Source organism: Engraulis encrasicolus, chromosome 11 (assembly GCF_034702125.1).
Source record: "Engraulis encrasicolus isolate BLACKSEA-1 chromosome 11, IST_EnEncr_1.0, whole genome shotgun sequence".
NCBI classification, from domain to species: Eukaryota; Metazoa; Chordata; class Actinopteri; order Clupeiformes; family Engraulidae; genus Engraulis; species Engraulis encrasicolus.
In genome coordinates this window covers 24,267,530-24,287,443 of record NC_085867.1, presented here as the reverse complement: position 1 = coordinate 24,287,443, position 19,914 = coordinate 24,267,530, and the positions used below count along the sequence as shown (strand labels likewise).

Below are 19,914 nucleotides of genomic sequence, written 5' to 3'. Positions count from 1 at the left end.
TGTAAAATGAATCCCACTCAATTTCAGAAAATGTCACGAACGTGAAGATGCCCCCTGTCGCAGCAGGTGCAAATGGTGTGAACTTGAGAGAAGGTGAGCCTATTTTAGCTAATATCATAGTCTTGAAGAAAAGCGGTTTCTCAACCGGGTGCAATGCTGCCCGCCCTGGTCATCGAATTTGCAGATTGATTCTGTCGATATTAGTCGACGTCATATTCATCAGTTGCCAATGTCAAGGTGGCGGTGCGAACAGCTGTCAGTCTTGAACCTTCATTCTGCTTTTATTTTGCGGTCTCAAAGCTCTGGTTACTTGGCCATGTCTCTGACCATCTGACAACGCCCGTTATAGCTGAAGTGTGGTAAAATAATGACGAGATTTTGACGGGGCACCAGTCTGCGTTTTGAATGTTGCTGACGCCATTCTAATCTGCGCAAAGCGCAAGAGATGACCCTGTTTGCATAGCGCAAGAAAAGAGGCAGAGTAGCCTACCTACCTCCGTGCTGAGCAGGTAGCCTATCTGCATTGAGTGCTCATGAAAATTACAAGCTACTGTGAAATAGTTACTGGCCCATTTAAATCTGAAAGTATATGTAGTAGCCTAATAAATAATGATTTCAAAGAAATAAATAGCCTAGGCTAATAGCCTTACTAGGTTCGGGGTGCCCTGACTTTCAAAGGTTGAGCGACATCAAATCCAAACAGCGATACTTTTGTTCTATTTAGGCTACTCTGCTTTACCGCAGGTTTTAAGCGACATTTCGAAGTCAGCTTCTACCGGCACAGCTGACTCTCTTTTCCTTGCTCTCCCAAACACTGATACGGGCAAACGTGACGTGCGTGCGGGGCAGTGCGAGTGAACGAATGTGCGCGCGAGCGCCTGTGTTTCTGTTCAGCGATGCACATTGAAGAAAGTACAATTCAACATATCAATGTCTCGTGTGTCCATAGTGCACGAAACAGTAGGCTGGAAGCATTGTGAAAAGAGATTTGTCAGTCTCTCTCCTCCCCCTCACACCATAGTGATGAAGTGATTAAATGTCATCCCTATGAATATGATAGCCTACTTTTCATAACTGGTAATGTGAAAGATTAAGACATTTTATATTTTTAGTATGTCTATTATGTCATATGATTGAAGATGAGAACGATTCAAGTGAAGGAGAGGAAAGCATAGAGGGGTATTCTGAGGAAGGCAAGAAGGATGACAATATCAGGAGGTAGGCGCGCGCACGGGGGGGGGGGGGGGTTTAGGGTTGTTTAGGTTGGGGTGTGTGTAGGGGGGCCCATGGAAGAGGTTGTTCCTTGGGCCCCAAATTTGCTGCTACGCCCCTGCCAGTCTCTTCTGACTCTGAACATCCCCAAATCCTGTCACCCTCCATGCTACTTACCCAGAAATCAGGATTACTCCTCCCACCTCTGCAAAGCCTTAACCAAAAGGAGATCTTGAGGAACCAATGGAAGCGAGTTCAGCTGCTAGCCAATGAATTCTGGAACAGATGGCGTAAGGAGTACCTCAGCACACTGCAGTCGCGGCAAAAGTGGCAACTTGAGAGACCAAATCTGAAGGCAGGAGATGTAGTCCTTCTTAAGGAGAAACAGGCCAGAAGGAATGAGTGGCCTATGGGAGTCATCATCCAGACTATCCCAAGCCAAGACGGACTTGTAAGAAAAGCTGAAATCAAAGTTGTTCAACACGGGACAACAAAGAACTATTACAGACCCATCTCAGAACTAGTGTTCCTTTTGTCCCCAGAATAAGGTGCCCTCACGGTGTGAACATCAATATGGCATCTCTAAAGATACCAGACGGGGAGTGTTCTGGCTACGCCAACTAATAATCTTGTAAATACTTCGAACTCCAAAAGACTTTTACTTTGACAAATGTTTACATCCCGAGACTCAGAATGTCAGAATGTTTAGTATGATTTGACAGTTAACAACCCAGCTACGTGGAAACCTCCCGTACGCAGTTTCAAGGCAATCTCTGTGAGTTACTGTAATATTTATTTCATTTGATACTTTCCCCCCAACTCAACTTACCGTATTATCATAATCTTATCGCCAACTTACTTGTCATTGTTTATCCAATTCATGAATTCACCCTTAGTATTTGGACAACTTTGTATTTACCCTTCTCCCTGTTAGCCTTAGCTTACCGGTAGTTACTACTGACAAGTCAACACGTAATTTGTTTCATTGTTATTACTATAGTTATTTTAATATACGTACACGAGAGGATACTGTCCCTGATGTTATACTTGTATATGTTTCAGTTTAACAATCTTCCATAAATGATGAGAACGCAACCTTCGGTGTCTGGCGTCGTTTGTGGGGCTTGTTTACCTGCCTGGCTAGCGGATAAGGTTCTGTGAGGCCAGAACAAGCCCCATTGATATTTTTTTGTCCCGGGCCCAGCCAAACCGGTCAGCGGCCCTGGCCAAGTCGGTAGACTGTCCAATGTGTTCACTCACTACTTTTCCGGGTAGTACTGCACTCTAGGGGTGCCAAAGGGCGCCAACGTGCAGACTCCATTCGAATTTAGATAGGCCTATATTATTTAGATTTAACATTTAGATATAACATTTAGATTTCTTTTTTACATTTATATTTAACATTTATTTGTAGCATTTAACATTTAGAAATAACTATTTTAAATATATGTAAGATGACAAATATTGCTGTAAATGTGCAAAAAGGGGAGTCTGAAAAATTCATACAGTTTTTAAAACACTGTTTTAAGCTAGATGTGACAAAATGTCAATGGAATTTAAAGGGACACTGTGCAGGAAATGGTCAAAAAGGGTACTGCAATTATGCTGCTCATTGAAACTGGGCTGCCAATTGCCAAATTTGATCTTTACATGAAAGTTTTCTAAGTAATAAACAAATATTTTCTAGTATGGTCCAAGTAGAGTCATTTTTGCAGCTAAAAATGGCTATTTTTGGAAATTCAAAATGGCAGACCATGGAGAAGATCCCCCTTTTCATGTATGAAAAGTGCAATTTTCCCAGTCATAATGAATACTTAGAATTTGATGGTGGTGGTAAGTATTCATGAAAAAGGTAACATTAGTGAATGGCATGGATTCTGGAAATAAACAACTAAAAATCTCACACAGTGTCCCTTTAAGCTAAATGTGACAAAATGTTATAACATTTTCAGCACAGTCAGCTTTACAAACGGCAACCCATAACCGTGTTGCCAGTGACCGGGCTAAACCTGTTAAATATTAAAAAAGTTGTTTGTTTACTGCAAACAGTTTCTGAATAGAGCAGTTGCAGAACAGCAACTGTTGCAACTGTCTTTTTTCCTCACCCTGACCTCACACAAACTCGGGACTTTGACCAATTTACTTAAACAAACTTCTGGGCGTCTGGTGCTGGGTCTGACGTCCTACTTTACCACTACTCACAGATTCGATGTCGATGTGTGACTACAACATGCATTGCAACCCGTCATTGTTATATTGCCATAGATGAATCAAGAAGGAAAAAATATTTTGAATGGTCCTAGTCATCCCAATCATGAACTAGCTCGCAATACATGAACTAGCTCGCAATACTAGACTCCGAAGTAGTTTGTTTCACCAAGCAATTAGATTGCTGAACTCATGCTGAAGACAACAAGGCACTTTTAGCACTTTTACCTACCCACCCCACCCCCTCTCTCTTTTTTACACACACACACACACACACACACACACACACACACACACACACACACACACACACACACACACACACACACACACACACACACACACACACACACAGCAGGACAGGATGCAGATATGTAAGCACCTGTCAGAGGTGTTTTGTGTATCTGGGGTAATCTTTATGTCCAATATACTCTCTAACACACACACACACATGCACACACGCACGCACGAACACACACATGCACGCACGAACACCACACACACACACACAGATTCATGGGTGTGTGTAGCCAGTCATCCCTCCTGACCAGTGTGATATCAGGCCCTCCCGTATGCAACACACACACACACACACACACACACACACACACACACACACACACACACACACACACACACACACACACACACACACACACACACACACACACACACACACACACACACACACACACCAGACAGGATGCAGATATGTAAGCACCTGTCAGAGGTGTTATGACTGTCTGGGGTAATCTTTATGTCCAATATACTCTCTAACACACACACACACACACACACACACAAACACCACACACACGCACCTTTCATTTATTTATCTTCTGAGGAGAAAACACAAGAATTTTTACTCTATTACGCTTCAAATATGATGAGATGTAATAACATAATCTTGAATCTTGTTATCTGAAACAGCTAGGCCTATTCCTTTTTGCCTCTATCAAACATCTTCCTTGGCAGAGGTCTGTGCTCTCTGAGTACATTTCTAGTTGCTTCTTTACCCCTTCTCCACTATGTTAAACCTCTTTCACTACCTCACATCTCTATTCAACCGGATCACACCGCACTCTCGATTAAAAGGTGCCAAACATAAACAAAAACTGTGTAAAATAGATAGAAAGAAAAATGTCTGCACACTTAAATCCTCTTTGTGTTCTTTTTAATAAGCAAATAGCCGTGAATAAACATTTACTGGAAATGTGCATGCTTGGCTTGGCTACCTTCCATCACCCCTTTTCAGCAGTGGATGGGTGTGGCCAATAAGTTCATTGTATTTAAAGGGTAGACGGTCATCAGATACTCTGATGGGCCTTTTGAGGTTCTAAGAAGAGACAAGATAGTTGCCTGACAAGCTATTCCATCGCTTTAGTCTGCACAGAGACAGGGCATAAACTGCACGCTGAAAAATTGTGTCTACGCAAGTTCTATTTCCAAGGTGCCAAGGACCACCCCACCAGCCAGGTTTGTGATTTCTTTTTATGCATCAGTAGTAGTTATTTTAATGCAAGTCAAAAAGTACAACAGTGTATTATGTGTGTTGCAGTTATGGTGCCACCCCGCTGTTTGGTCAACATGCTGCTGGCTGGTCTGATCCTCGTCTCCTGGGCAACTGCTGTGACCTGCTCTACACTTGACGGAGTCTACTTTACTGAAAAAGAACTTGATTTCGAAACCAGAACAAAAATAGAAAGCGGCCTAAACACCGCAAAAGAGATTGTGAGTGTAGTGACAGAAAATTTGTCAAAAAAAGAAAGCCTGGAGACAGTCACAGGTCTCATGAAGGGCCTGTCCAAATTCGCCAGTGCCGTGCCCTTTATAGGACCTGCATTTGCAGTTATCAACATGGTGATGTTGTTTGTTCCCCAGCATGATCCAGTGTTGAGGGAGGTCAAGGCTGGCTTCAGAGAGGTCAACAGGAAGCTGGACTCCCTGTCCTTGCAGGTGTCCAACCTGGCGACAGATGTAGAGTGGTACAACTATGCCAGTGTCTATTCTCAAGATGAAGTGCGCATTCTTAGTGCCTGGAATAAGTATGAAGAGTTTTTTAGAGATCACAATTTGAATGAGATTAACTACTTGGCTAAAGTCTTCGTCAACTACTATGAATACACACAAGTGGAATCCAGTGTGGATAGCCTGTACCATTATTTGACAGTAGAGGGCACAGCTCTTAGTGGGAACCTCAACAACCTGCTACGCAAAAAGTTTAAATGTGACCTTAAGAAAATACTCAACTATAACCTGTACTTTAATAGTTTATTGATGAAGGGCATAACACTTCATAATTTCTACTGGAACCTGATCGGTTATAAGACCACAGACAAACTTGAAGAAGATAAAAAGATGTTCAAGAACGTCTTTTCAGCTCAATCAAAAGTTGTGGATTCCTGTCTAGAAGATCACATGGACTATGTGAAAGAGGATGTAGTGGAGAAAGCCAAATTGGTCAGTTATGACAACCTTCAGGGTATTGCTGACAAGGTGAAAGGGTTTCTGGACAATAAGTATGACTTTTATAAGTGGGTTGTGTTGGCTTACAAGTCATCTAAAGAAACTTACAAGTTTTTAGAAGTGTTTGACACTATGACTAAGATCCCAATCGACAATGACCTCACTATGGCCATAGCTTACATTCAGAAGGCAGATATTCCAGAGGCAGATCTTAATAATCTGGAAATAGCCCTCACCAGATGCCCAATTGGTGGATGTGTTGGTTGCTTAATGCTAAATGAAGATTCTTCTTATAACTATTTGGGGCACGAATTTACAATGAATGTTGTAGAGTACGCGAAAAGAACACATGCCACATATGACAAAAATGATTTTGCAGAAAACCCGACCGCTAACCTAACTTTAGAATGTCGGATTGATGGCTCTGAATACAAAACTGCTATCTATTACTCCAGGACATTGTCTCCCTGCGATGGACCCGATACAAAATGCCAAAATGATGGGACATGCAAGAGGCTGCTAGACTCCCCTGATGCTCTGTGTGAGTGTCAAGATGGATTCTATGGAGACACGTGTGAGACAAAAGTCGACACTGAAATCCTTCTGGACGTTTTGAAATTACCCCTGTCTACTGTCACGCCCACAGGTGTCCGGCTCGCAGACATTGAGTCCAAACTGAACGAAATTTTAGCCAAACTACCGTCCTAAGTCCATCGTCAGACTCAGCATTAGTTCTGGCCAGGGGGTCGTTTCTCGACAGTGCCTTTGCTAACGACTTTAGCCATTTTGTTCGTTCTTAAGACCAACGTTGTAACCAAGGTCTTGAGTTGGTCTTAAGTTGTTCTTAAGTTGGTCTTGCGTCTAAAGACCAACTGAAGACCAACTTAAGACCAACTCAAGAGCAACTTACGACCAACTCAAGACCGACTTAAGACGGTTAGCAACGACAAGAATCGAGAAACGACCCCCAGGTCATAGCTGCTTCTGATCTGCTTCAGGAGCAAGGTTGCCAGATGTGTTATTTCCATCTCAATGCATTCTCAAAAACCACCTGGAGGCACTAAATCCCACCCAATTTGAACTAAATTTGATTAATTTCTATGGCCATATAGAGCCACCTGCAGATGGCCATGCTAAACAGCACACACAGCTGGGCAGAAAATCTGGCAACCCTGTTCTGAAGTCTTACATTAGGAAATGAACTCCTCATTTCTGACTGGTCACATTCAAACTAGCCGACTTTCTTAAATTAGTTCTCCCACCAGCTCACAGTTGCATGCTTCTTTGAAACCCATCACCCCAGCTCCAGCTTGTTATGGCTTACATTGACATAGCCTACTCTGCCATGTTGCTTGCTCTGTTGATGGGGGCAGTTTGCTCTCCTCATCTGAAATTGGGCAAGCATCCCCTCATACTGCTGCTATGCAAACAGAGCCATACCTCAAAAAACAATTTCATTGCTTATTCAATAAAGAAACTGCGTTCCGAATTTCATGTCTTGTGTTTCTTGACTTTAATGGACTTGACATAAACCAACATCACTCTCAATTATGAAGAGGTTTAGTCTCTGCTGGACAGTTAAAACATGTTTATGTCTCAAAGTGATTAAAGAGGATTATTGTATCTAATTCAACGGTGTCTCCATGTATTGACAATAACCTATGGATACATTACAGTTTTCTGTTGCACTGGATGTAAGATGCCATTCTAATGTCACCATCATAAACTATGAAAGAATTCATTACCGTCCATAATTACCTTGTTTTTATTTTATTACACGTGCCCAGCCGTCTGGAACATGTCTACAGGTGAGAGAATGAGATTTCAGTGACCAGCAGGGGGAGACAAACTCCCATTACTGTAGAGCCATACCAGAGATATTCTACATTAGACAGAGATGCGTCATTTTGATCCTTTTCCAGTATCCACTTTATGTCGGGTGAACGCCCCTTTAGGAGACCTTCGGTTAGGAGACATTCGGAGTCCTGAGGTTGAGAATAAATGAAGTCCTCTTAGCGCTGTAGATGGCGGTAGCGCACGTCAAAAAGAGAAGAAGAAGGAGGAGGCAATGCCCCCTTAGCAGACCCAACTTGAGCACACGCTTTTGCATTGAGTGGGCGTGTTTTGATTCCTCTTGATTCAAATTCCATCCTCTTTGGCCATACTGGACATAGCAGATCTGAAAAGTCTACCCTGCACGGCACCATCAATGGAAATGGAATTGGAATAATAGAGTAGGGTGTCCCAACCCTTTCTAACTTGAGACTCACTTGGAAATTTTCACAAATGTTTACTTTCCACCTCTGACCCAATAAACAATAAAATTCAAATAAAGAGTCACCTGAAACACTCACACAATTATTATTTTGATTTTTAGAAGATGATTTCTTGGCCCACTTACAATACCTTCAAGGCCTACCAGTGGGCCCTGGCTCACAGTTTGAGAAACACTAATAGAGTTTACGGAATTATGGAAACATTTTACATTTTAGTTTTTAAAAACTGTGTAAAAAAAACGTAACATGATGACATGATAATAAGAGGGAAGGGGTATAAAATACTGTAAATTTTTAAAGACTGATCTACAATAGTCTTTCTCAATGGGGGCGGTACAGCCCCCCCACCCCCAGGGGTCGTTGGGGAGCCCTAGGGGGCGTTGAGAAGGATACAGTTGAGAGGGGGTGTTGCTTAGTTGTCACTGAGGGCTTTAGTCCATGGGGCGTTGGGAGGCTTATGATGAGGTCCATGGGGCGTTTCTTCAAAAAAGGTTGAGAACCACTTATCTACAACTAGGCCTACATGTCCAACATTTAATCCAATTGATTAAAGGGGCACAATGTAGGATGACGTAATTTGCGTGGTGCCCGTGGCATGCCTGTCTCAAAATCTACACAGTAATGAAAAAATGCGGAAGTAATTGACTTTGTATGGGAGAGGAGGCGGCAGAAGCGTGAAAAGCAGCAAACGTGTTTCTAGAGGCAAGGGCGTCAAAAGCATCAAAAGCCGAGGGCGTCAAAAGTTGAACTTCATCTAACAAATATGTAATGAGCTCAGCGGCAGCAGGCGGAAGCCAATGGAATGTTCACATTTTTCTAAACACGAGCTTTGGTTGGTCGAGATTCCTGGCCGAACGATTCAGGTTGAATCGTTTGCCGCATTCAATGCCACTGGCCAGTGCTTTCCAGGCAGGACTCAGCAGGGTTTTAGCTCTTTCAACGCCTGCGGTGTGATCGCGTCATGACAGCGCGCAGTGGAAGTGGTCGCAAGAGTCATCGTTCACTTACTAATGACTCAAATAAGCATCAGCTGACTCGAAACAATGCTTAATTACATTTTTAATCATACCTAGAGCCCCTTTAATTTGATCCTTTCTTTGAATGTGCATCAGAATGTGCACCCTGAATTTCCCCCTGTGGATTAATAAAGTTACTTTACTCTATTCTACTACAGATTTAATCAAATTACCATGCAGTCTGCTATAGCTAGTTGTTTGAAAAAAGGTGTTGCTGTTTAGCTAAAAAATAAAAAATAAATAAAACCATGACCCAACTGAGTAATTCTGTAGTTGGTTGGACAGAATATGAAAATGTAAAAATTAACGTGGTATTTATATATTTGTTATTACTCTGCAACACTAAAATGTTTAATTACAAAACATGTCCTTTTCTTTATTTCAGTGCAAAATATTTCCTATTAGTAAAAAAAACTCTCAACAATAAATACAAAATATTGTTATCACAGTGTAAAACACAGGTGTTAATCAAGTATAGCCTAAACACAGTGCAGTGCACTGGGCTCCTACAGCTCCTTTTTGGTTGTTTTGTCCGAGTCTGAGTCCAGCATGGGTGTGTTAAGGTTTGTGGCAGGGCTGCTGGTTTCCAGCGCGGCGCTGTTAATGTTGATGGCTGCTCTAATGGCTGACTTCATGGCCGTCTCTATCCAGGCGTGGGGCAGGGCGGTGTGCTCCCCAGCGAAGTGCACCTTCCCCTCAGGCCTGAAGAGGTCTTTGGCGTAGTGGAGGTGCTGGTAGGGTGTGAAGAGAGCGAAGGCGCCGCGACTGTAAGGGTCGGTGCTCCAGCGCTTGACCAGGACGCCCGTGCAGAGTGCCCGCACGTCGTGACGCGGGTGGATGAGCGCCAGATCTCGCAGGGCAAGGTCCTTTAGTTCCTCGTCACTCGCACCCAGGAACAGCAGCGAGTCGTCCGACCACGTGTAGGACGCCAGGAGCACGCCCACGCTGTCGTTGCCTGGGAAACCATGGCTGGGGTAGTAGATGAAGCGGCACGGTCGGTCAGTGACACTCTTGCCACCACGGATGCCGTCGTCCTCCCAGAAGCGCCGGCGGAACGTCAGCAGGATCTTGGTGGAACTGTCATAGTGGACCGAGCGCATGGCGGCCATCTTGGCAGCGGAGAGGGGCGGCTGGAAGTCCATGTAGAGAGCAGCCTTGGCCGTGGTCGTGACCAATACGGCGTCTGCAGCCAAATCAGTCAGGGCACCATGCGGGCCGTAACGATACGACACGGTGACGCCGTCAGCGGACTGGCGAATGGAGGTGACCGGGGAGTTCAGTAGGATGGCGCTATCAAGGACTGAGAGGAAGGCAAGGGGAAGACGGTCGGATCCTCCCACCACCTCGTGGTACCTACGCAACAGACACACACAGTTACAGTTATTTTTATATTAGATCCTCTAACCGCACATACAATTCGCTCATGTGAGGAGAATTTGCGCAAAGTTTGATGCTTGTATCACTATTTGAACCATTGTTTCAGTTACCGCTGCAGTAGGCCTACAGTAGGCCTATGTGTGTTGGCCATCAAGGAAAATGGGCGGCCATCTTGGATTTCAAATGGCCAGCATGCTTTGAACAATTGTTTCAGTTTCTGATCCATATCTGTATGGTGGCCATCTTGGAAAATGGGCAGCCATCTTGAATTTCAAGTGGCCCGCATTCTTCTCGGGAAAAAGTAATGTCTAAGTGCCTATGTGCCAATTTTGGTGCTTGTATCACAAACTGAAGTATCTGGGTCATAAAAGGGTCATAACTGCCCAGCTTTAGGGCCATAATACATGTCGGTCACACACACACACTCTCTTACGTGACACTGTCGTTGACGTCGCTCTGGTCGTAGATCATCTCAGATAGTGCTGTGTACATCATACTCTCCTCATTCAACAGATCGCCGATCATACGGATGGCCTCCAAACTTAGACCTCCAAGCTGTCTCAAGTACGACTGTCAGAAACACACACACACACACACACACACACACACACACACACACACACACACACACACACACACACACACACACACACACACACACACACACACACACACACACACACACACACACACAGATCTCTATTTTAAAAAGAGCCTCTCTCCAACTTAACCATGAGCTAACCTGTAAGATTATTCAAAACATTGGACAAGGCCTACTCGGACTAATCAGTGGACAGGATGCAGGAATTGGTCTTAAGTTAACATACTGTAACTAAGTGCTACATTACAACAGTTCATTATTTGACCTTGGTGGTGGTATTTGGTCATTACATCAGTTCCTTATTTAGATTCAAGATTTTTTATTTGTCACATGCTTTCTTGTGCTGGCACAATTGGCAGCTAAATGAAGGTTGCAACTGCTCTCTGTTGTGTAGAACCTCCGCTAAGGAAGCTGTTTGATGGGACATTTGACTATGTTACACATTAATTTACTTGAGGTCTTTCTGCCTTGTTTTGTGGAGTTAGAAACTGGATTGTCAAAATTTGCCCTATCCTGGAATTGTGGAGAATCGTTTAAACATAATCTCCTTGGCAGCGGAAGTAGTAAAATAATGTTTTTTCTTGACTAATACTACTAATATGAGTTGGCCCTTACCTCCACCGAATGGCGGTCATACTTCTGCAGTGCTGCCTCACATCCATTGGCCTCAACCTCGTCTCTCACCTGTGGAGGGCAAAAGTCACATCCGTCTTTTAAAGAGTCACATTTTAAACATGCAACGCCAACTACTTTGATCTCACCCTCTCTCCCCTACACACTACATTTTCAACACTTAGAGGGCATAGTCAAGGGAGAGTGTTGTATTCTCTGTATTGAATGACATTGTGTACTGAAGGGAGTCTACAGTAATTTAACAAATCGGTAACACTTTACTTGACAACGGTGTCATAGGCATGTCATTACAGTGTCATAATAGTGTCATAAGACAGTCATAGATAAGTCATAAACATTATGTCCATGTCATAAACATTTTATGACTGTTGGCCTTAAGTCGCCTTCGGTTATGGCAAAGACAACCTTGGCCAACCTTGGCCAACAGTCATAAAATGTTTATGACATGGATATAATGTTTATGACACATGCATAACTGTGCCATGACACTATTATGACACTGTAATGACATGCTTATGAGACCGGCGTCAAGTAAAGCGTTACCAACAAATCTACAGAAACTATTTGATCCTACGGTGTTGAATTACTCTGCAGATCCTATGGTGTACGCTCCTCCTTTTGAAGCTCTACCATATCCACACAACAGAGCTGGACTTGACTGAAAAGGGCCTTACGACCCCCCGCCCGCTTTCCTACCTTCTTCAAAGCAAGTTCCAGCAGGTCGTCAGGTGATCTCTTCTTCTCGCTCTGGTTTACACCATAGCCGAGGACGTCGGGGTTGGCCTTGACAGTGTAGGTCCTCTTGCGCACCCCGTTTACCAGATAGAAGGTATTGGGGTCCTCCATGACGAACTCCTTCAGCTCAACCCCCAGCTGCTTGGCATAATAGTGGACGATGCTGTGGACAGAGTGGCCGTCAGAATCTTGCTGATGACGGGGCAGCAATTTGACATTTAATTTAAAGATGATGTTAATGATGTTTGTCCTACTCAAGCATTGAATTAACATTGCATTTCATTACATTGCGTTACATTTAGCTGTCGCTTTGTCAAAAGCGACTTACTGTTCTTTTTAAGGTACAGGGTGTTGTTTACAGTTCCTGCAGTGCTGTGGGGGTGCCTTCCACAAGGTCATCTCAGCCATGAATTGAGATAGGGAGTTGAGGGGTGGGATTCGAAACCTGTTGAAACCTTTGATCTAAAGCCCATCTCCTTAACCACTAGGCCACTGCTATATGTGACAGCATCCAGTATCTGTGATAACTGGGTATCATTATGTATCAATATGTGATAGCATCCATTGCTTGTGGTAACTGGGTAGCCTATCCTTGTGTTTTAATATGTGATAGCATCCAGTACCTGTGATAACTGGGTATCCTCATGGCTCCCAGCTCAGCGTACCAGCCCTCATCCTCCTTCCTGTAGGTCTCCACACGGCCTCCAACACGACCACTGGCCTCCACTATAGTCACCTGGGGAACACACACATTTACTGTATGAGCAGATCAGTGGGGTCTGTTGCAAGAAAAGGCAAGGCAAGTTCATTTGTAAAGCACATTTCATATACAAATGCAGTTCAGTGTGCTTCTCAAAATAAATAAATACATAAAAGTAAAAGAATAAAGAACACAAATACAGAAAGAAAACATTAAATAATTAAAATCAAAAGAAGTGTCAAACCTGCTTCGCTGAACATACTAAGAATTGCCTCTCTAAGTGTTACATTAACACTGCAAGCTTCCCTATGTGTACCTGGTGTCCTGCGTCCTGCAGTAGCTTGGCAGCGGTCAGCCCAGCCATGCCAGCTCCAACAATGATCACGTGATGTGGCGTCTTTATGTGCGGCAAGCCGCTCTGTGCCGTCTGCAGGAGTGCATCGTAGTCTTTATCCCTCAGACAGTCTTGAAGGTCCTCCTTTGCAGAGGCCAGAACCAGGAACTGGAAAATCACAAGCAACACCACCGCCATCGCTTCTGAAGATAACAAACAACAACAGAACACAAGATGAGACGCAATCATGTAGCCTGCGGTCATTTAATGTTCTTCCAGCAAAATGTTGCCTCAACTACATCTACGTACCTACATGTAGCTCTAAGTGCTTAACCAGACAGACAGACAACAGATTAAAACAACAATCAGTAAGATTTAAAAATAAATCAAATATGTTTTAAAATCATTTAAAAAATAAATGTAAAGAAACCATAAATAATACATAATTAAAAACAACAACCAATATAAAAGCAGATTAAAAACTAGTTTTATTAAGCAAAGTTTTAAAAAGATCAAAATTCATTAAAGGAATGATTAACATGCTCCAAATGTCACACCAACATTTATTGATGTGTGAAAGGTGTCTGCTGGTGTCACATATAGTTATTTATATTCTACTTGCTCTGTGACCATACTTCTTTCCCTTTTATTGTTTTTTAAGCTTGTTGAACCAGGACTGTAGTCAAGTCCACCTTTGTAGAGTCCAAGACCCAGGACTAGTCAAGTCTGTAGAAAACAACTAAGCTTGGTCTGACTTGGCCCATGTGGGTTTGGAGATTCCAGTAAAGACCAACCCTGGAAATCCAACTGATCATGTGATGCCCGCATGTTGAAAAGCAGAAGCTGGCTGAATGTGATGCACTTTACGTCTTAGACCGCAGACAGGAAGAAATTCTTACAAGCCAGAGCATAACGCTTTCTAGAGAGCATGGCCTCCTCACACTAGCAAGCTCCACAGAATGAACACTGGTACGGTCAGAGGTGAGAGGATTTCAATCGGGATATAATCATGGCAATAGTGACGTGACTTTGAGCGTCCTTGATGCCAGAACATGCTGACAGGGTGGTGTTTCTGGACAGAAATCTGTCCACCTAAGTTTCATGCTTTTGCATATACATAATTATTACAATTCAGTGTTATTTTGTTCATCCTGTATATAATTAATTATTGGCTATATTTCATTTTGTTATAATTTAAAAGAAAATTCTGCAAACAATCAATAATCGTGATTAGTAATCGTGATTTCGATTTTGACCCAAATAATCGTGATAATGTTTTTTTCCATAATCGTGCAAACCCCTAAAGCCCAGTGTACTGCACATCTACACACAATACTGTAAATGTACTAGCGATATACACAGAAATGCTGTATTATTTCAGCACAGAGTTAATTTATCATCTTCTAGAGTCAAGTGTATTTGGTCCCAGAGTACTCTCTGTTGAATTAACACTGATCTGTATGTACATGAGCAGTGTACTACTGTACTGTATACACTGTACAGTACACTATAACTTATACAGTGTAATAGTGCCAGTTTATTCACAGGCACAGTGTGCATTGAGACACACAACTGCAAGTGTTGCACAATTGCACAACTAAAGTGTCGCAATTCATAAGCGTACTGCATACATATTACTGTAAATGGGACAAGCACAAAGTACATTCAGACGCATAACTCTGGTGGTAGCTACGAGTCCCTTTCAAATGTAGCCTGTTTGATTCATCGTTTACAGATGATATACTGGTAAACTCTTATACATCTCTTATACCGTTATTTATGAATATTGTGTTATATTATTAATAATATTATATATTATTATAATATACAGGGGTTGGACAAAATAACCGAGACACCTGTCATTTTAGTGTAGTTTAGTTCCTCTTGCGTCCACAGTTAATCTTGTTGAATGTGGTTCATCCTTCTTGGTGCTATGCAGACATTACCTTGGATACCGTGGCTCTTGATACATCACAAAGACTTGCTGTCTCGGTCAAAGAGGCAACAGTTAAACACGCACCAAGAATTTCTCCTTTTTGAACTCTGAAATATCAGCCATAATTTTGTGTGCATTGCAATTTTTTTTTTGCAAAACTGTGCTCTTAGCCTGCTAATTGAACCTTCACCATTCACTTTACTGGTGCAGTGCGCAATTAATGAAGATTGGCCAACAGGCTGGTCCACTTGAGCATTGAAACTTCCCCATGACAGGTGTCTCAGTTATTTTGTCCAACCCCTGTATATTATTATACTGTATACAGTATTATATTATATTATATTATATTATATTATATTATTTTATATCATATTATTTTATATTTTAGGATATGAATAGATTCTTACCCTTTGCTGATCTTTACCTCCAGTCTCCAGTCAGTAGCAGCAGAGATGTGCTGGTCTCAGCCTGGCCTGTTAGTCTACTACATGTAGTATCTACAGCGCTCCATACTAGTTATAGCTTCCCATCTGCAATAGTGGAAATTCCTCCTCGCCTGACTGGTGACAACACTAAGGGCATGACTATCTATTGGTTTGGCTGACTGTCGTTTCCCATGCTTGCCTCACTATGGGAAGTCATGGGTAAGCGGTTAGGGCGTCAGACTTGTAGACCAAAGGTTTGACGGCTCGACTCGCGACCCGCCAGGTTGGTGGGGTGTGTAATTAACTAGTGCTCTCCCCCATCCTCCTCCACGACTGAGCCGTCTGTACCTCCGTCCTCCAGCACTGCTGCCGCCCAGCACAGGTGAAGCTTAAATGCAATTTCGTTGTGGGCTATATGGAGTACTGTGTCAATGACAATGGGGGTTTCCCAAGTGCACTTCCACTACCCTCTTCTACCCTATAGTGACTGATAATTACCCAGGCCAGTTTCATTTCTGGGAATAGGCCTACAACTTTGTCACAAAAATGGTCATGACCAAGTCTTCATCTGTTACTTCACCCTTAAAGAATTTGTATTCTTTGATTAAAAATGATACCTATTAAATTTAAATTTTAAATTCAAATGGTCGTTTCAAGATTCATAATTTGGTTCATTTTCTGTAAATCAAAGAATCATGGTTAATGTGTGCACATGTTCACTTCATCCTCCGCGGGCAAATGTGAAAGGTTTTTTGAGGGAGACAGAGCACCAAACACAGTAGTGCACCGATATGCCATACACACACACACACACACACATATATATACACCTTCTGCCAGCCATGCCGGTCACAGCAAGCAGCACGTTTCAGTAGTTCATTCATAAGAATAGGAGTAGATCCAATTGTCTTCAAGCGACCGCATCCTTCCTCCAGCTACCAATCCGTCACAGTTTAAGTCCACAGAGGTTGTGTAGGCCTTTCACTCACAGGCTCTGACCCTGTGACCTCAGAGTATGACCATCCACATCCCTTCTTCTCATCCACCTGTTCTTATAGGGGTGGTCTGGGCCCAGACCAAAACCAATACTCTCCCCTCGCCTAGGGAGGAATGAGATTAGTCATGTGATCAGGTCATGTCTTGTCTAAATGTACTGAACTCTCCCGACGTAACACAAGACAGAAGTATGACGCCAAAATAGTCATTGCTACTCCCACACTGCTAAAAAGAGATAAATCACTAAGTTCTCCATTACATTACATTATATTACATTGTACTGAACTGACGCTTTCATTTATTCAAAGCGACTTACAATTATTATTTTTCAAGGTATTGGTTACAGTCCCTGGTGGAGCAGTGTAGGGTTAGGTGCCTTGCTCAAGGGCACTTCAGCCATGGATGGAGATGTAGGGAGAGGTCAGGGGGGATTTGAACTTGCAACCCCTAGATTGAGGTCACGGCTGCCCAGGCTACTTCCATCCCAGGCTACTTAATCACCACCTCCTCTGAAGTGAAAAAGCTGGGTGTCATCATTGACTCACTCATCACTCTTGTTTGACTCTCAAATATGTCATCATGTCACAAAAACAGCTTTCTTCCATCTGAACAGCCTCTCTAAACTCAGTTCCTCTCTCACCCTTACATATCCAGAGCTCTGCATCAAGACTTCTCACCCACACCAGACCATGGCAACACATCACACCTGTCCTTCACCAACTACGCTGGTTTCCTATTCAGTCATGTATCCACTTCAAACTCTTTGTTGTCTTTGAGGTACATCACAACGCCTTCCTTGGCGGAGGTCTGCACTCTCTGAGTGCATTTCTAGTTAGTAATAACATTATACCTTTTAGTTTATGACAAACACATTAGTTTAACACACAATTTCATATGAACAACTAATAATCAGCCGATGATGGAAAGACCACCAACTTTGAGTCATTTGCCTCCAAAGATTCTTTGACATAGCCTCTGGCATAAGTCAGACCCCTTTGGCCCATCCCTTTCCTTGGGCACGACACCAGCACTTAGCCCCAAAACCAGGACCCCTAGCCCCCATTAGCACCTGACCCCTGGAGGTGGGGAGGCCATTAGCACCTAGCACAGGTAGGGGCTGGCCCACTGGTGAAAATGGCCTTAATGTCCCACTGAATGGCCCATTGAGTAACCCCCATTAAGGACAGCCAATGAAATTCCTCCGCACCTAAGAGGATGGTACACCTTACAGAATAAATCCCCTGAACCTTGAGCACTGTCGCTGTATGTTAAAGAGGACAAGATACAAGGAACTGACTCCAGCAGTGCGGAAACCATGGACCAGCTCTATGAAACCTGCTATGAGTGAGTACTACATTGACTCAAAAGCCAACATTGCTCACTTTATTTCACTTGCATGTACATTTTTCCTCTTCGATTTGGTGTTCTTTTATTACTACACTGCACTGCATGCAGACCAGCTTGATTGCATACTGAAAATGCATGTTCATTCTAATTGTTTTACTATGTCAATGGTTTAGAATTGTCATTAAATCCATTATTTACTGTACATACGTATGACACTAAAAATGTTGGTTAATCCTCCACAGATATGTTCCGGAATTGGAGGGTGACACCAACATGGACAAAGAGAACAGCACTGTTGCAAAGAAAGGCATGCATTTCAACCCTATTGTGCCTTGGCAATCCTGCTCCACAAGCTGTTTTAACTGTCTTGGAAGCTGAAGAACACCGGGAGGTATGGCCTGTTGTAATTAAAATAGTCATGCATACACAGGAATTGAAAAAGACTATTAACAAAGTATCATGTCAGAACATGCTGATAGGAAGAATTTAGCTGTAAACAACCGGACTTCTGTTAAGCTCCAGTTCTTTTTAGTTCAGTTGTTCCCAGCTAAACTGTGTGCGTGTGTGTGTGTTACACTAAGCCTTGTTGCCCTACTGTCTTTAGCAGTGTTAAATGTCTTAACTATTATTACTTCATCACTTTATTATTACTTCTTACTTGTTACATTGCTATCGGTCCTGTATTGCAATTTAGTCTCCGTCTTGTTACAAGTCAGTCCTGTGTACGTCCATGTCATTGGACATTGGACAGAAGAGAAACACAATTTCCTTGTATGCATATGAAGATACTGAATATAATGTTGACTTGCCTTGACTTGACTTTGTATAATACCATGACCTAGATGAATGATATTCTTTAGATGAATGCTGATTGATTGATTGATTGATTGATATGGTGTTTGTTTTAGGAAAATGTAAAGTCATGTGAATCAAGACCCCTGGAAAATGTACAGATGGTTTGTAAGGCCCACCGGAGACTGGAGGATGAGTTGGAGAGGACGAAAAGGGAGCTGCAGGATTGCAGGAAGAGGCTGAAGGAGGAGGAGCAAAGAGCGAAGACGTACCAGAGAAAGGCCCTGATTTACAAAGCCCACATTATGCACATGCGAAAGATCCACGGCATCAAACCAACGCCACTGTGAAAGACTAACCCACCCCGTGCTCTTTTGATTGAATTATCTGTGTTTTCATTTCCTGTGCATGCTTAAACCATACTTTGCACTACCAGCCACAGTAATGAGTTTTATATGTGAATGGATGTTAATGGGCCATATGCCAATGGGTGTCTAAGTGTCCTGAGAGATCCATTTGAACAGCAGCTGGTTTTACTTGGCATCAATGGTGATACCAGTTGGTATTACCGGTAGTTTCAATGGAGATCAACTAGGTCATTCTTTGACATTTTTCAAGTAAGATTGGGTTACATGTAAATAATTTCACTGAAAATATTGTAAATGCCTTTTCCCATGTTTATTACACTTCAGTAAAAATCTATACACTCTTTATAAAACATTTGTCATACTTCCTTCAAAAATACATTTCGCTAAAGCATTATTTTATAACAGCGATATATTGTGTCGATAAATTATTCACAATTTACACCATAGGTGATTACACAAGAAGGAGCAGACTAGAGAAAGTGAAAAGGTGCA

At 42.7% G+C, this 19,914-nt stretch overlaps 2 protein-coding genes across 4 annotated transcripts; one reads left to right on the top strand and one right to left on the bottom strand.

The window, feature by feature from the left end:
* The first annotated feature begins 4,738 nt into the window (after nt 1–4,738).
* Nucleotides 4,739–7,375, top strand: LOC134458118 (cephalotoxin-like protein). 2 transcript variants are annotated; one of them, XM_063210245.1, is made up of 3 exons: nt 4,739–4,896; nt 4,979–6,629; nt 6,859–7,375. In XM_063210245.1, exon 2 carries the CDS (start codon nt 4,981–4,983, stop codon nt 6,592–6,594), a length of 1,614 nt encoding a protein of 537 aa, XP_063066315.1. In that variant the 5' UTR covers nt 4,739–4,896; nt 4,979–4,980; the 3' UTR covers nt 6,595–6,629; nt 6,859–7,375. The 2 variants fall into 2 exon arrangements, with proteins under 2 accessions (XP_063066315.1, XP_063066314.1); XM_063210244.1 differs by lacking the exon at nt 4,739–4,896 and having other exon boundaries at nt 4,906–6,629.
* A 2,156-nt stretch (nt 7,376–9,531) lies between these two features.
* On the bottom strand, nt 9,532–15,972 carry LOC134458871 (L-amino-acid oxidase-like). 2 transcript variants are annotated; one of them, XM_063211266.1, is made up of 7 exons: nt 15,902–15,972; nt 13,541–13,761; nt 13,148–13,260; nt 12,486–12,687; nt 11,772–11,840; nt 10,989–11,125; nt 9,532–10,531 (listed from the first exon to the last, which is right to left on the bottom strand). In XM_063211266.1, exons 2-7 carry the CDS (start codon nt 13,754–13,756, stop codon nt 9,685–9,687), a joined length of 1,584 nt encoding a protein of 527 aa, XP_063067336.1. In that variant the 5' UTR covers nt 13,757–13,761; nt 15,902–15,972; the 3' UTR covers nt 9,532–9,684. The 2 variants fall into 2 exon arrangements, with proteins under 2 accessions (XP_063067336.1, XP_063067337.1); XM_063211267.1 differs by lacking the exon at nt 11,772–11,840.
* Between the last annotated feature and the right edge of the window lie 3,942 nt (nt 15,973–19,914).